Genomic DNA, 17,926 nt, shown 5'->3' on the forward strand with positions numbered 1-17,926 from the left:
GTAGCCTAGCTTTTGCGTCCGTCTAATACGCATTCTAATTATTTGTTTACGTTCTCCATTTTGGATTTTAAAGAAGCTGTATCTTATGGGGAGACGATCGTGCGTTGCGTCTATCTTGTTTCTACTCGCTAGAGATTGATTCATTTCCGGAATGGTTTAATTCTCCTATGCTAAAGTTTATTATAAAATAAATGCTGATTAAAATTTGAATAGCTGCATGAATGGTCTGAGTTTTTGTAAGTTAGTGTTTCTTCTAACTTGTTATTGTTTTATTATCCTTACCGGTTGCGTTATTATTTTTCTAGACTAAATCCTAATTGTTTGCTAAGGTTTCACGATTGAAAAGGTTTCATGATTTTTGCGGTTTGCTTGTTAAAGAAAATCGGTTTGAATTTAAATTTGAAATTTAATCTCACTGTTGGCGTTTAAAGATTTAAAAAATGTTCGTCAAAATAATTGATTATAGTTAAATCGTCGCGTTCTCAAAAAATTACATCGAACTAAACGATTTACAATTTACAATAACGTTTCCAAAATAAAAAAAAATTGTATTAAAGGACTTTGTAACTTTATTGAAACAAAAAAAAAACAACTATCAACTGTGTGGATAAAAAACCATGAATGGTTACATGGTTTTTAATCCATTCAGTTGATAGTTGTTTTTTTTTTGTTTCAATAAAGTGACAAAGTGCTAAAATGAATCATCTTTTTTAAACGTAAATACCTACTATGAAGATTTTGTCGTTGGAATCCCAAGCGCCACAGATTAAGCTTAAACGACTGGAAAATTGAATATCCATAGAAAAAAAAGAAAGCTCCACAGCTTCATTGGTTTGATCAATAGATGGCGTATTACAACTCATCATTATATTGCTATCCTTTTCTTGCAATGTGTTTCAACAAGTTTCATCTTATCAAGACCTATATAGCCTTCTAACTTTCTGAGCAAAAATCTATATGAATGGTCGTGTGGTCAGATACGCGGGTATCAACACCAACGACCATTACTCAAATCTCACTTTCTTCAGTGCTGGTGGTTTCCGTTGGAGTTTAGTATTTAAGCAATCGTATCGCCGTTCTAGTTCTAGCGATGCATAACTTCAATGCGAAACCATACAACAGTACAGAGGAAATGAGAAAGCTCTCCTCCAAGCGATGAAGCTCCACTGGTTGGGGTATCCCACCAACAGATAGCGCCACCAGCTTTTTTGCTATTTTTAGAATGCATGAGTCGTTTGCCGTCTGCTAAACGAAGTCTTTCTATATTCCGTTTAGGTAGAGTGCTTGAGTCGTTTAGAAGCCGTTTAATGGTCGTTTAGTGGATTTGTGGCACTTGGGATGCTTTTTAGTTGCACGCTCGATAGTAAGCTGACAGTTCAATTGAAAAGCATGCGTTTGTATGAAAAAACGTGCCAACTAAAAAGCACAATTTTAATACTTGATAGGAGATTGAAGTTGAACCAGTGTATAGTGAGATTATGTGTATGAAAAAATGTTCAGCCCTTTGTGTCTTCAACAATCGACATTGGCTTACAAACGGGATCATATAAAACATTTTCATTCCAGTATAACTGAACGAGCACGTGATTGTCGTTTGTCTATTTGAATTTGACAGTTAACTGAGGGGTAGGACAGTATAGTTTGGTGTTCCGTGGGGTTCAAAATGAACCAGCTAAAAAACATTTGTATTTATATTTTCCATCAGTTTAATTTGTGAGTAAATTTTTAAATGCTCAGTAACAGCGAGGATAGAGTGTGTTTTCAAATGCAAAAATCAACAAAAGTGTAAATTATTTGTGCACCTGGGGACTTGTAATTGAACGAATAACATTGGACAGCAAACGTCAAAACCATATTTCAACGAAACAAATGTCAAACTCCCTTCGCTCGCTTTGACGAAACAATTGTTAAAACGTCCATAATGCATAAAATAGTTCGTAATGCTGCTAATGTTAGTCATCTCTAATAATTTGTGGCACCGCGCGTAAAACAGCATACTTTCCGCTTCCTAGGCGAGAGTGTTCGTGTGCACCCACAGCCACAGTAATCATCGCGTTCGTGTCGCGTTCGTTCCGCGAGTGCTGGTGCCAAACAAGAAGAAAGTAGATCAGCTCACCAACTCCAGCGAGCGCGTTACAGCACACATACAGCGCCGTCCCGAATTGCATTCTCCTCCAGCGACGGAAATTCTTCGCTTGGCTGGGGGCCACAGCACGATCCGTGATCCACGTGAAAAGCAACACTGCTACGCCCCCAGCTCTGCCCCTCAGCCCTCCGCACTCCGGCACCGTGATCCGGGAGTGGCGGAATTGTCGGAAATGGTCGGTTCGGTGCAGTAAGGGAAACTGTGTCGGTGGCAAACGCATCAAGTGGTGTGTGCATCATGACGGTGGGTGCCTCCGAAGAAAGTGGCAATTGAAGGAAAGTGGATTGAGCGTTTGGTGCGGAAGCGTTTGCCAGGAGGTGTTACTGGTGTTGCACGCCATCGAGCCGTGCCAGGAGCGAAGAAAAGTGAGGAAAGCGAGTCGCGTGCGCTCACATACCCGCGCGCCTGTGCATCCGTGTGCGTGAATGAGTGTGTGTGTGTGTGTGTTTTGAATAGTAGTGAAAATAATAATAAGCGAAGGTGTGCGAAGAAGAAGAAGAGTTTGTTTTTAATGTAACAACGAAGTGCCACTACTGCCAGAGGCCAAATTAGAAAGGGAAGAGATAGAGTGAAGTCCGTACGTTGCGTTGTTGGTCCGCGGTGGCTCGCTTGTGTGTTTTGCTTGCTCTCCTTGCGACTAAACCAGCACCCGGGCTGCTCAACGAATGCGGATGGTCCTCGCTTCGCCATCCTCAAGCGCATCCGGTCGTTTGCCTCAGCACGGCACCGCACTGCCACGGGCCAGCGACGACGAACGGTGGCACCCGAGGAGCAGCAGCATGAAATGAATCGACAGCAATGGGCTCGCAAACGTTAAAAATCCTGCGGCAGGGTGTGCTGGCCAGCTTGACCGGCGGCTGGTACTATGACGTGCATCAGAATGTCTTCTGCAATGCCGTCCATCTGTACATTTGGCTGTTTTTGTTGTTTCTTCCGTTCATCATTTATATGGTAAGTATGTGGCAGTGGTAACGGAGGGTGGGAGTGCTATCCATTAGTTGTATGATTCATCTACACCGACGTTTTTCTGAGTCAGCTATTCGCAGCGGAAAACAAAACAAACTCAGCAGAATCAGTATCTTGCATGGACGATTCGGTTGATAAATAATACGACAACAGGAGCATGTCAGCAACACCCCATAGTGAACAATCATGACCAGGCAAGAGACAGAATTATTTCACAACACGCATAAATGTCTGCTCCCGAAAAGGAATATCAATTTCAACAGACGGCGACAGACGGCCCCGGTTATTGGTAGCATCGTTGACCTAATTAATCCACATGGTCGAGCGTGAAGCGATGGTTCCGTGTGTAGCCGAGAACGGATTACAGAACACTTTCTCGATACGCATCCGATACACACACCCAGTGTCGCGTCAGTAAGGAAAGGGCACGCTAGAAGTAGGTGCACTGTTTTCGCAACATGCATCAACAACGACAGCAACGACACACTGCGCCACCCTCTATAATGCTCACGTAATCCTAACCTCCCCCTCGGATCGGATGGTGGTGGGACGGTAGGTAGTACCGTACGCGGTACGCGAGCAATGCAGGGAGGCATGAGACAAAGCCCTCAGCCGTTGTTTTGCTGTCGATTGATTCAAGTAGATCTCTCTGTCTTACCGTGCACGCAGCGGCGCGGTGTGCTGCTGCTTGTTTTTTCTTTTTGTCTGCTCAGCCCCAAGCGGCCTTTATCCGGGCCCGTGCTGTGCGATGGCAAACGCTACTACACTCTTGACCATGGCCTTGTTTCATAATAATGTTTTAGAGACGCGCGCGCGAATCGCACGAATCATCATCCCGTGAGTGAGGTGATAAGCAAGGGTCGAGGCGGGCACGTGTCTAGCGGGAGGGTAGCTCTTTGCATACTTTCTTCTCGCGTGTAGGAGGTTAGTGAGAGCGCCAGCGAAGATCATTCAAAGGCAAAGGTCATTTGCGAAACGTTTACGGCATGGCCGATGATGATGGTACGGGCCAATCAAACCTTAATGTATATTATTTTACGAACCACCGAGCGCTTGCCGGCCTTGCCCAGAATGGAGAGAATATCTGTAGCTGAAATCGTCTTGCACTAGTTTCACTTGCCCGACGCGTTTGTTGCTAAATCCATTGCCCTACCGTGCGCCAACAGCGGCGGGCCCTTGACAGTCGTGTGACTTTCCCACTGGCTCGGGCTTTGCGTTGCTTGCTGCTGCGCCGGCCTGCCTAATGCCGTTACCCGGGCGCACGAATTTACCGCACCGAATAACAGCAGTTTCTAACAGTTTTTAATTCGCCTCTCGAGCATTTCGCTTAATTTTTGTCTTTCCCAATTTCCTCCGCCGAAGCTTGAGCGCGTGTGTGTCACTGACTCCGGCTTGGCAATGGGGGAAAAACTAGTCCTAATTTATTAGCGAGTCGCCACAAAGACACAAACACACACGCGCACACTGAAAGGCCGGTGTAACCTGTCTAACATCTATCTTCTGTGGCTACGACCAGTTTTCCGGTAGTTGAGGGTTGGTGGGCGAGCCTTTCATTTGCCGTGCCCGGTGCATTTCATTGGAGGAGGTGGAGGAGGAGGAGGAGTGGGGAGCAAGAAGGTGAAGGATGCCCACAACGAACGACTACGGCTGACAGAGCCGTTCGGACCTGTTCGCACTTTCATTTCTTGTGCGAATAGTGGTGTTGGTGAAGGCATGTTCTCTAGCAAGCGAGGGGGAGAGAGGGTGCACATTGGAGACATTTATTGTGCGGTGTAATGCCGAGTGGCCGAAGTATGGCGCTAACATCCTTGTTATTTGTTGGATGTGTGTGGCACCGTTACGGACGAACGTTTTTTTTTGTTTGGTGGAATGAAAAAGAGATGCAATACTACCGCCAGCTTTTAGGGTTTAGTAGCTTAAAATCCATTGTTTGGTTGGTCATGTACTGGTGCGGATAATGTATTGTTCCTTTACAATGTAACAAACAGCCTGTTTAGAAGGCGGCAAGAAAGGCAAAATAATTAGTTTTACATCCAAAACCTTCCAAAACATTATTTATTGCGTCAACAAAGCGTCGTAGAATGCTGGAGAACCTGCTGTCAAAGTTAGGCTACACATGTTTGTCACCCATTTTGGCACAGATCTTGGCAATGGTGTGTTCTTGTGACCTTTTGCCTGTCAATGCATGAGTCATACTTTCCTTAGATTGTCCGGGTAGAACCGTGGCGACCGATGATGGGCAAAGAAAGCAACGCGAAGAACGAGAGATAAGCATTGACGCCGGTGCTCAATGTGCTGTGTGTTGACCGTGCAATGGTTCGGTCCCGGGCTGGACTTGATCCAACAAGCATCAACGGCTGAACGAATATTTAATTGGCATTCTGATGAGCGCACCATTGTTGTAAGCGTTGATAATAATCCCACACATACACACATGGACATGGACACGTACACACCCACACACATCGTCTTTCAACACGTGCAGCTAAACGGTTGGGGTTCTATTTTGGGCAGGGGTTTTGGAGGGGTTTTGTTTTTATCGGACAAAAACACTCAATAATCATCCCCATGCCAATTTGCTAACGTTTGTTTGTTTTCGTTTGCTTCACGCTTATTCCAGTACTTCCCGACCACCGTAGCGGTGTGGAGCGTTTACTGCGTGCTGATCGCGATCATCATCACGTTCTTCAAGATGGTGAACGTGGCGCTGCACCGCATGTACGACCGGGCACGTACACTGTCCGAGACGAACCTGAAGAAGCCCGGAAGCGCGAGCTCGAAAGTGCCGCGCGAAGCGGGCGCCGGCATCGGTATCGGCGGCTCGGGCGACGACGAGCCCGGTATCGAGATGCAAATCCTCGGCACGGGGGAGGTGGCCGGCAGCACGCCCCCGGCGAACGTGTCGTCGCGCACGTCGGTGGAGCACCACAGCGACGAGAACAGCTACGCCAACAGTGCGATCTCGATCGACTACCAGGAGCAGGTGACGAGCACGATCGATCTGAAGGTGGACGTGCATCGGAAGAACAGCTCCGAGTCGAGCGACAGCGGCCTGAGCGGCGGCGGTGGTGGTGCGTCTGGCAGTGGGCCCACGGGTGCCGGCACCGGTGGCGTGGCCGGCGGCGCAACCGGTGGCGGTCTGGTCGGAGCGGTCGTGCCGTCGGCCGCCTGCAGCGATGCCTGCTTTCGGAGCGACCGCATTGCGGAGGCGAACAACGAGACGCCGTTCGGTGCGCCGGTCGTCCGGTACGGCGGGCCGGTGAAAACGCACACGGCGGAAGTGTGCAGCACGGGCACGCACAAGCGTTCGCTTTCCACGCCCAGCCAGGACCGGTTTTCCGAGCTGGTGCTCGAGACGGTGATGCGCGAGATGACGCGCGAGTTCGGCGATTTGCCGCTGGCCGCCAACGGTGCGACCGGCGCTGGCGGTGGTGGCGGCGGGAAGAGCGGCGAGGCTGTGACGGGCTCGCGGCTGCTGGGCGCGCAGTCGAACGCCTCCCTGCGGCGGCATCAGTACAAGTCGAAGCGGAAACAGCGCTTCATGAACAGTCAGCTGCAGCGCCAAATATCGCTCGATTCGGAAAAGCTGAACGGTAGCAACGTGTTTGCGGACGAGCTGGCCGGATGCGATCAGGGCAAGTTGGGCGGCGAGATGCCCGACGGTGGGACGCGTAACCGGCGACGGGCAACGGGTGGCACCGGCGGCGGCAGTACGGATGCGGGCGGGGTCGGCCCCGAGGGAGGGTTGCAGCTGCAGCGGCACCTTAGCTCGGACGATCAGAACAACAAATCGGTCGGCTCGTTGTTCCACCATCAGCTGCACCATCACCACCACCACCATCACCATCACATGCTGGCGCTGCAGAATCTCGACCCCGATCTGTACATGGATCACAACTACACGAAATCGGCGGTCCAGCTGGCGATAGCGGACACGGGCAGCGGGAACGATGCGTCCGGCAAGATCACGTACCTGCTGCACCAGACCACCCCGATCCGGCGGGACTCGAGCAGCACCATGTCGGCGCTGCAGCTGCCGACGATCGCGAGCAGCAGCAGCGGTCCGGTCGGCGCATCCAGCGTCGGGGGAGGCGTGTCGGGGGACGGTGTCAGTACGGCGGGCCTGGGGGCGGGCGGTGATCGGGCTGTCAGCAGGGGCGGCAACAATGCGTCCGGCAAGCGGCGCAGACACTCGAACACGGCCGCCAACACGGCCGGCGGTAATGGCGCGGGCAGACCGCTGCCCCGCTCGCTGACGTCGGTCCGGCGGATTAAGAGTGCCGCGCTGGAAACGTGCAGCCCCGCCTCGATACCCAACCTGACGCCGACGCACCCGAACAGCGTGGAGGTGATCGGTGGGCAGACGCTGCGCAACCCGCGCCACACGGTGCTGCCGCCGCCCAGCAAGTGCTTATCGCGCAATCCGTACCTGAACTTGTTTACGAAATCGAACGAAGGAAGCAGTGGAACCGGGCTGGTGGACGTGTGCGGCGGCGGTGGCGTGGCGGGAGGGTCGTCCAGCTTCGCGGGCGCTGGTTGTGATAGTGCTGCTGCCTTCGAATCGGTGCTACCCGGTGCAACGAATGCCGGCAGCGACCCGGTCTACCCGATCGCGGAACAGTCGGACGAAAGTACGCCGGTAAAGAGTGCGGCCGGGACGGGCAGGGTGATGGCGCGGGACGAAAGTACGCCTCCAGTGCAACGGTTCGATCTGCACTCCGACTCCGAGGATGGGCTGGAGGATGACGACGAGGACGAGGAGGACGAAAGGGACGGCGAGGAAGAGGAGGACGACGATGATGTTGATGAGGAGGAGGAGAACATCGAGCAGGAGGCGCCGGGTCGGGAAGAGCGATCGCGGCAGGATGGAGAGGAGCTGCGGGGGGAGAGCTATTATGCCGCGGAAGAACTGAAGAAACCCGACAGGATAGGTGATAGTGAAGAGGATCTCACACTGCACGACCAGCTACGACGATTGCACCACCAACAGCAGCAGCAACAGCTACAACCAAGGATGTCCGAGGGGGTGGATGATTCGCTGGAGGACGCGGCTGGCGTTGAATCGGACATGGAACATCCGGACAGTGGGCCCCAGTCGACCGATTCCGACACGGAAACGAATGCCGGCTCGCGTTCGCCGCTGCTAGAGCCGCGAACGCATCGAACCAACTCCGAGCAGCAGGTCGGGGCGGCCACCATTGTGGAGGCGAAAAATGCGGCCTGCTGCGCCATAGTGCCTCCGAAGCTGATTGGCAGCGAGGTGAAGAAGACGTCCTCGAGTCCAACGATCAGCTGCAGCGACAGTAGCGCACTGCACCTGCACCATCACCACATGCTGCGTTCGCCGATGAAGGCGTTCGAGGAGACGGGCTGCCTGTCGTCGAGCGACTGGGAGCAGGCCAGCGCAAGCTCCAAAGATCTGCTCATCGCGAAGGACGGTGCGGTCGCGAAGGAGGGACACGGTGCGAGTGGAGCACTGAAGAAGGCTGTGGCGACTAGTGAATCCGACCCGCAAATTCCTGGCTCGAGTGGTGCAGCTAGCAAGACGAAAACGAACGACGAAGCAACCGCCGGCTGCTCGGCTGTAACGGACACAGCAAACGGCTCCACCCTGTCGGTCGCCCAACTGCAGCAGCAGCAGCAGCCGCGCAACTTAGGTGCGATACCGAAAACATCTCCACCCGGCCGCAGTGCCAGCGTGCGGCGGTTGAGCGTGGAGGAAAACTATCCCAGCACGAGTAGCAAGATCTACAATCGGTCCCTTTCCCAGCGACTGCTCGCCGAGCGCATACCGGAAAACTCCACTGCCGCGCCGCTAATCACGTTTCTCAACTACCGGTCCGATGTGCCAATCCCGCCGATCTATCTGCCCGGGAACAGTGCGCTGTCGGAGCAGCAGACGGCTAGCTTTACCTTTCGTCGACCGGCACCACTGCCCGCGCGTCCCTACCGCCAGCTGAACTGCCGCTTGCGCATGCTTAAATCGGATGGTGGCAGTGAGGGCGGGGCCGGCTCGTCGTCGCTCGCTCAGTCGGGTGTATCCTCTTCCGCTGGAGTGGCAGCATCGAGCGCCGGCACGGCCGCTGCCGCTGGAGAGTACTGGCGGGACGATGATAATAACAACTGCAACTACTGCCTGGACGCACTGGAAAGTCCGCAGACGCGGTTACAATCCCTGGCCACGGCCGGTGCTGCTGCCGGTGGAGCTGGCTTTGCTGGCTATCCTGCCGGGGCGCACGCAGCATCTGTCACGATGCGCTGATGCCGGGAACCGTCGGAGAGGTGCCTTTGAATTTCTACGTCACGGACGATTCCGATCGGTGGTTGCGCTGCGCGGCCAACGTGCTAAAGGAGCGGTTCGGTGCGTTCAACCATCATTTGCACTCGCACCACCACCTGCACCACCACCATCATCACCATCGGACGATCAGCATTAGCGGTCCGTCGACGAGCGGCACATCGGGCGTGATCGGCGGGCTGGGCAGTGGCGGTGTTGGCGGCAGCAGCGGGTTGGCATCGGGCGGCCCAACGGGCGGCACGATCTCGTCCACAGGCGATGACTTCAACACGGCGTCCATCAATTCGGGCAGCGGCATCGCGGACAAAACGATCGTCGCCTCGACCGATTGCAGTCTGTCGCGGGCACAAAGCACGATCGACGTGGTGCCCCACTCGATGTTTGGCGAATCGGGACCGAAGGTGCGCCCGAAGCGGTACTACAAGCTGTCGCTGCGGTTTCTGTGCTTCCGGGAGCACCTGAACATATCGATGAACCGGCTGCAGCTGCTGGCGCTGTTCGATCGCGACACGAGCTGGGTGCAGGTGGTGCTGGCGATCGCGCTCTGCACGCTGGTCTCGCTGCTCGGCTCGCTGGTGCTGTTTCAGAAGTTTTACGAAGATCTGTACGCGTTCATCTTTTGCTTCGTGATTGCGGGGAGCCAGTACTCGCTGCTCAAGAGCGTGCAGCCGGATGCGGCGTCCCCGATTCATGGCTTCAACAAAACCGTCACCTACTCGCGGCCGATCTACTTCTGCCTGTGCTGTGGGCTGCTGCTGGGTATTCACCAGCTGCTGCGCGAGTATCAGCTCGACATGGGGCGCGACACGGTGTCGATCGTGCTGTTCGGCTCGCCGATCTCGATCGTAGCGTTTCTGCAGTCGGCTCAAACCGTACTGAAGTATGTGATACTGTTCTTTCCGCTGCTGTTCTGTCTGGGCCTGTTTCCGCAGATCAACACCTTCACCATGTACTTCCTGGAGCAGGTCGACATGCATCTGTTCGGGAGCAATGCGTCCTGCAGCCTGCTGGCGTCCTTTCTGTCGGTGGTGCGATCGATCGTCGCTTGCACGCTGCTGTTTGGGCTCGTGTACGGCGCACTGTCCGAAACGGGAACGCAGCACGTGCTGTTCTCCATGTACTGCGCGTTTCTGGTGACGGTGTCGTACCATCTGTCGCGCTGCGCCAGCGACTACACCTACATCTGGGCAGTGATCAAGTCGAGCCTGCTGACGCACTCCGACTACGATGATGCGTCGAGCAAGGAGGATTCGAAAATATCGTCCGACTCGGGTGACGACGGCAAGGAGGATGGGCAGCGCCATTCGAGCGGTGACGGTGGGGCCGGCGGCTCGGCCCGCTCCACCGACGAGATGAACCGGGACTTTGACGAGGAGGCGGGACGGGACGCAGTCGCCAAGGAGCTGGACGATCCGCTGCCCCGCAAGCTGCAGGATACGGTGACGGCTCGCCTCAAGAACGACGCGGTCGTGTGCGTGGTGCTATCGGTGGCCATGTTCAGCCTGCACTGCAGCACCGTGTTTACCGTGCTGCAGCCCGAAATCAATCACGTGCTGCACTCTGGTGCCTGCATTCTTGGCTTCCTGATGCATTACATCGTGCCACAGCTGCGCAAACATCTGCCCTGGCTGTGCATTGCGAAGCCGATCCTGAAGCCGGAAGAGTTTGGCCTGTTCGAGGTGCACAAGCTGTCGAAGATAATGTGGTTCGAGACGATGTACGTGGTGCTGTGCTTCTTCGAGCGTAACATCCTTTACCCGCTGATCTTCATCAGCGCACTGACCGCCGACTGCGGACAGATTGCGGACAAGTTTGGTCTCACGTTCGGTTCGATCCTGATCGTAATGTGCAGCTTGAAATGTAAGTTTATGAAGACGCTCACGAGGAGGAATTATTCAAAAATGTATTTATTTTATTACAGGCGTCCGAAATGCGTACTCCGACACTGGCAGCCAGTACGTTATACTCATCTTTACGGTGCTCTTCTTTCGATCGGACTACAAAATGTCGAGTGAAACGTTTCTTTTGGACTATTTCCTCATTTCGATCCTCTATCGCAAGATTGCAGAATTCTTGCTAAAGGTAAAGATTATCACTAATATCCCTCTCAATTGGCTCAATTTTTAATTAATGATGTGTGCACGTTGTTCTTCGATCGTTTCAGCTACAATTTGTGGTAACATACATCGCACCGTGGCAAATAACGTGGGGCTCCGCGTTCCACGCCTTTGCCCAACCGTTCAGCGTACCGCACTCGGCGATGCTGTTTCTGCAGACGGCGATCAGTGCAATCCTGTCAACACCTCTCAATCCATTCCTTGGTAAGAAGCATGTCATCTAGTCCTTTTTCCCATTAGGCCTAACATGTGATTCCCCTTCTCTTTTCTTATAGGAAGTGCCATATTTCTCACCTCGTACGTACGCCCGATTAAGTTCTGGGAGCGTGACTACAACACACGGCGCATCGATCACTCGAACACCCGGCTGAGTTCGCAGCTCGAGCGCGATCTCGGTGCGGATGATAATAATCTGAACAGCATATTCTACGAGCACCTGACGCGATCGCTGCAGCATTCCCTGTGCGGCGATCTGCTGATGGGTCGCTGGGGAAACGTCAGCCAGGGAGATTGCTTCGGTAAGAGACGAGCTGCGGGAGATTGCCATTGCCTGTGCAGTGTTTGCTGATTGTGCTTTTCTCTTTCCCTAGTGCTTGCCTCTGATTATTTAAACTGCCTTGTACACATCATCGAACTCGGCAACGGGCTGTGTACGTTTCAAATGCGTGGCCTCGAATTTCGAGGCACCTACTGTCAGCAGCGCGAAGTCGAAGCAATCTCCGAAGAGGTGGAAGATAATATCGGTAGGTTGACGGTTTGGCCTTGGCGCTTTATTTACAACGGCGGAATCTAATACACTGCGTTTGACCATTTAACAGGATGCTGTTGCTGTACGATCGGCCATTTGCCGCGTATGTTAAGTGCCAATGCAATGTTCACGACGCGCTGGTTAGCCTGGCAAGTGATGGCCTCCAAGTACGTGCTGGAGGGCTACTCCATCTCAGATAACTCGGCCACTGCCACCATGCAGGTGTTTGAGTTCCGCAAGGTGCTCATTTCGTATTACGTAAAGGTAAGTCGGGTGCAATGCGATTACGACAGGCTGTTCGCGCAGTGTCTCACTTGTTCGTTGTCCTATCCAGAGCATCATCTACTACACACTCCGATCGCCGAAGCTGATGAGCTGGCTGCAGTCGCAAGCGATAGAGGAAGCGCTCGAACACACCACCGACCGGCAGTTTGTGGATTTGGACCCAGTGTTCAACATCAACCTGGACGACGACTACGACTCGCGGGCTGCCGGCATTACGCGCAGCAGCTTCTGGTGTGTTTACGGCGACTGGATACAGTTTTGCAGCGACAAAAAGCGCCAGCAGCTTCAGGCGGCCCTGAACGAGCGAACGCCAAGGAAAACTACCGGAGCGGCAACGGCTACTGCTACGACTGCTGCTCCATCAACCGCCACTCCTGGCGATAGTGGAGCTGGGAACTGTTTCGTTTCGTCCTCATCGAATGCAAATGTTATGAAAGCAGATAGTGCCAGCGGTGCGACAAAGGACGGCAAAGGATCGACGGGTTGTGCTGCCGGCACGATCACCGGATCGACGGTACTGGATGGCTGGATGGAAGCAGGATCGGCAGATAGCAAGGCAGAATGTGGCGAATCTAGTGGAACAAATGGGAATACTGTACCAGCGGGCACGTCCTCGACCGGAGCATCGGCCGGGTCGCAAGCGAATGGTGCGATATCAACGAACAATGCATCGAATGGGTCTGCCAATGGGACGTCGTTTTTCAAATCGGTACGTAAGGCATCCGATAAAACCGGAACACACAGATGGTAGGGCTTTTAAATTAACACATAGAGTTTATTCCCTTTTACAGAACCGTGACTCCCTGGTGACCTCGTTGTGTATGTCCTTGGCGCTGTTGGCGCGGCGCACTCTTGCCACCGCCAGCCACAGTTCCTCGTGCGGCGTAGAGTTCTTTCTGCACGGGTTGCACGCGCTGTTCAAAGGCGACTTTCGTATCACCTGCCCGAGGGATGAGTGGGTGTTTGCGGACATGGAGCTGCTGCACGGTGTGGTTGCGCCGGCAGTGCGAATGTCGCTGAAGCTTCACCAGGACCACTTTCTCTGCCCGGACGAGTACGACGATTACAGCAACCTGTACAATGCGATCGACTTCCACACGAAGGAACTGGTGATTTCGCACGAAGCCGATCCGCTGTGGCGCAATGCGGTGTTGCGCGGGACGCCCAACTTGCTCGCCTTGCGCCACGTCATGGACGACGGGTCGGACGAATATCGCGTCATCCGGCTGACGAAGCGATTTCTTACCTTCCGGGTGATCAAGCTGAATCGCGAGTGTGTGCGTGGCCTTTGGGCTGGGCAGCAGCAGGAGCTGATCTATCTGCGCAATCGCAATCCCGAGCGGGGCAGCATACAGAACGCAAAGCAGGCGCTGCGGAACATCATCAACTCGTCGTGCGATCAGCCCATCGGCTATCCGATCTACGTGTCGCCGCTCACGACCTCCTATGCCGAAACAAACGCACAGCTCTGCCGAATAATCGGTGGCGAGATAACGCTGGAGAAAATTCAGTCCATGCTGATCCGCACCTGGAAGCGTATACGCCAGCGATGCCGGGAAGGGTGCAGCAGCGGCAGTGCCATCATCGAGGGCGAAATGACGGAAATGCAGGGCGTGTACTGCAACACACCGACGCCGAACAACACGCTGTCGGGCACAGCGGGCACGCTCTCGTACGGCAGCCAGAACATGTCGATCTCGGGCGCAGCGGCGACTCGCGGCAGTATGGCGAGCATTAACAAACCGACCAGCTCCACGCTGCTGGCAGGATTTTTGATACGCGAGAGGGACGCCGAACGGGAAGCAATGGCGATGGGGACGACGGGTGTGCGCGAACGGAGCACTATTGCCAAGCGGAACGTTGGCAGCACGAGCAAGGACCGCATCGATTGGGCCGCACTGCAGATAAACAAGCGCGACTCGTTCCGCGAGGTGCTGGCGGAAGCGGTCGCTGCAGCGGCCGGCGGTGCTAGTGGCAGCGGAAACGACAGCTCTGTCGGAGCCGACGATGAAAGCCAGAGCACTGCTGGCGGCAGTCCTAACTCGACGTTGAAGCAGCAGGGAAGCGTTGAATCCACGTCCGGTCTGGCTAGCGGGTACGTCCACAAAGCGAACGTTCCTTCGTCGATGCTTTCGGGTGGTGGATCGGGGTTTAGCGCGGCCCTAGCGAGCGGAGGTAATGGGGTCGCTGCCGGTAGTCGCATTCCCGGGGTGCCGGGAACGTTGACCTTTACCCTCTCACCACCGGACGATGCTCCGTACTCGCTGTTTGTGATGGCGGAGGCGCAGCCGGACGAACCAAAGACCAGTGTGCAGTGGATGCATTCGCCGCCAACAATCGGACTGAACAAGAAGGTGATCATTGTGGATGCATCCCAGGTAGGATCTAATCGGAATACCTCGGTTAGCTCCTTTAAGCTAGTGAATGTATAGATTAAAATTTTCAATTGGTTTTTTTCCCAGATATATGACTGCCTCGATCTGGGGCGTCGTATTGACGTGACTTGGCCGAATGAACAGTTTCGGTCGAGTGGAGGACGCTCGTCGTGGAAAGAATGGAGCCCACAGGAGGGTATGGTGGGAAACGTTGTACACTACTGGCAGCCGAACCATCCTGACCATCACTACCGATCAAACGTAAATCGCACCATCCTGCTAGTTAAGATCGGCGAACGGCATGTACCGATCGGTGAAAAGGGTATAAAGGAGTACAACACGATCGGTTTGGTTGCAGCGGAAACTCTCCCCACTACCGTGCAGGGTGATGAATCTAGCAGGAGTGGCGTCGCGCCAGCACGACAGCATTCCCTGGAGGCAGTTAGTGAGGATACAACATCTGCCATTGCCGTAGACTCATTGACGATTGTGTCCAGCGATCGTGCGTCAACCGAAGCGAATGACATGCAGTCCTCCCCACAGAGTGAAACACAGATAACTTCCACAACCGGCAATATAGCGAGCCAGGGTGGCACTGAATCCGAACCAAAGGGTGTACCAGATAGCATGGAGGAGCCTGCCGAGTCGTCGGTGGACGCAGCGCAAACGAAATAGTACCCGACTGGGGGCCGCACACGAAAAGCATCTGTTGCATCTCGAAGCACTCGAAAGACATCACATACGTTAAATGTGTTGCTTTAATTACCTAAGGAGGTTTTTGCGTGAAGGTTGGTAAGTTGTAGAACGAACTACACTACGACTGTAAATAGCTATTTTCATCATCGCCTTATTCATGTTATAGTTTAATTGTAGCGAAGCGTGGTTTGTTGTACGTGTTCGTTTTTTGTAGTTTTCGTTGGTATCTCTGGCATCTATTAGGGCATCAGCTTTTTCACTTGATTGCACTAAGCTGCTAGATATGCGTAACGTAAACTTCGCGAAATGAAGCACGGTATGCGTTTAGGTACCAAACAGAGGGGCGTAAAAGAGAGTGATAAGGTGCAAGCATGAAGAATTTGATAAGAGTAATGATAGAGAGCGGTTAGGTATTAGGGACAACGTTTCCTACCTACAAAGTAACACGTAACATATGCAAAAAAACCGATATCGAGTGAGTCAAAATTGTATCAAACAATGTTCCACTGTTGTTGAACAGTTTACAGTATTCGTACGATTTAGCTTCAATTTGCTCCGTTGTGTTGTTTACTCTTTTTCTTTAATCTCAAAGATTCACAAGACAAGTCACTTGTTTTTAATGCAATATCAATGTTTTTTTTTAATGTTTCTCTACATAACTGTTTCGTGTATCATGTTATCTGTTTTGCTTTTAACACTCAGCAATAGTTTAAAAACGAGATTGTGCTTCATCTGTTTTCATGTTATTGTACGCATCCCACAGACATATTCCATGCGTCTCCCCCGATAGTTGTTTTCACAGGTCCTTTAGGCTTCAGAACGTAATATTTTCCGCACTTTCTATTACACAAGCTCGTACTTGCGTACAGAATTTTAAAACTGTTTTACTAGCTAGAAAAATAAAACAAAAGCCGGAGAGCGCAGGAAGCGTAGATCGTTGAGCTAGGCCACCTCCTCTTCCCCCATCATCATCACCTTTAGTATGAAACCGATTGATCTGTTGTGTATGCGTGAGTTATGTAGCGAGAGCGTAAGCGAAATGCCCGCAGAAAATCGCAAAAATAAGAATGGAATCGAAGGAAACAAACGCGATGAAATGTGATAATTAACGTTTAAGTGAAAACAAAAAAATCATATATAGATATGGTGTAAAGTAGATAAAAGATTGAAAGGCTTGCCTCTAATGTTTGCTTTAGGAATGGTTTTAAGGATTGTAAAGAGAAAAAAAACATAGATAGGACCAGAAATAGTTGAAGAAAAAAGTCATACGAAGAATTAAAATAGAGAAATCATGGAACTAACCAACAATGCTATATTCGGCACTCGTTTACTCGTTATATCGAAAGTTCGTTAAATTATTATGTAGAGATCAAGAAATGACGTTTGCAGCCAAACAAAGCAGTAAGACAACACGATACGATTTCGCATTCCGCGGACGATACGAGTGGAGCAGGGACACAGAAAGGGAAGGGTGAGGGAGAGAGAGAAAGAAGAAAAACACGATCCTTGAAGGAGGAATTAAGACTTGAGCCGGAGGAAGGAAGCGGGAGGAAAACCTGTACATTCTCCAGCCGGACTACACTGAAGAATGCTTATACCTTACTTTACGATATCCGCGTTCGTTCGATGAATTGATGAAGATTATTTTTTAGAGTAGTTAGCCTAGTTAGTTAATTACTTTACACCGATCATCAGAGATACGACGAAGGTGGAGGCGGGTACGAAGGTCACGGTAGTTTGTTATCAAGTATCACAGGAGAGCGGAGCGCTGGAGTCCCCAGTCACCCAGAAGCGCCGTGGTTATAGAATCGAACGCCTAGAGAGGAGAGTTACTGCTGTTTTTACTACTGTCTACTAGAACATGTTGATTTGTTCCATACTATCTCGCTTGTGTAACGTTTGTATGTATATATCGGTTAAACTAGAAAAGAAACGAATGGGGACGGTAAACGGCGAATGGCGAGCGGAAGGTGCGCGAAGGCGCTAGATAATCGAGCAAGAGCACAGTTGCGCAAAGACACGTGAGCATGCCCTTACATCAATACACAGCTAACTATCAAGCAACTATGAATAGGGATCCAAACCAAACAAACAAAACAATTGAACGAACAATGGTGACGAACCGTGAGGAGCCTGAATCTTTGGCGAGAGGTGGCTAGTATTTTTTCTGTTATCATGTAATCAAACTCGCTCATGGACATCTTTGAACGGATTCACAAGTTATGCCTTTTTTTAACAAAACAAGAATAAAAACCAGAAACTTTTCAAACGTACCGAATTAAAATGCGAAACATG

The 17,926-nt window shown here is 52.1% G+C and overlaps 1 protein-coding gene across 1 annotated transcript; it reads left to right on the forward strand.

Annotated features, from left to right (window-relative positions):
- Positions 1-1,908: 1,908 nt before the first annotated feature.
- On the forward strand, positions 1,909-17,909 carry LOC120896633 (protein pecanex). Its single transcript, XM_040300889.1, is given in 11 exon segments — positions 1,909-3,097; positions 5,733-9,365; positions 9,368-11,270; positions 11,332-11,492; positions 11,575-11,731; positions 11,803-12,045; positions 12,118-12,270; positions 12,346-12,539; positions 12,610-13,269; positions 13,352-14,938; positions 15,023-17,909. Coding segments are annotated over 11 exon segments (9,432 nt in total). The 5' UTR covers positions 1,909-2,944; the 3' UTR covers positions 15,611-17,909.
- The last annotated feature ends 17 nt before the right edge of the window (positions 17,910-17,926 follow it).

Source organism: Anopheles arabiensis, chromosome 2, assembly GCF_016920715.1.
Source record: "Anopheles arabiensis isolate DONGOLA chromosome 2, AaraD3, whole genome shotgun sequence".
Lineage (NCBI taxonomy): Eukaryota > Metazoa > Arthropoda > Insecta > Diptera > Culicidae > Anopheles > Anopheles arabiensis.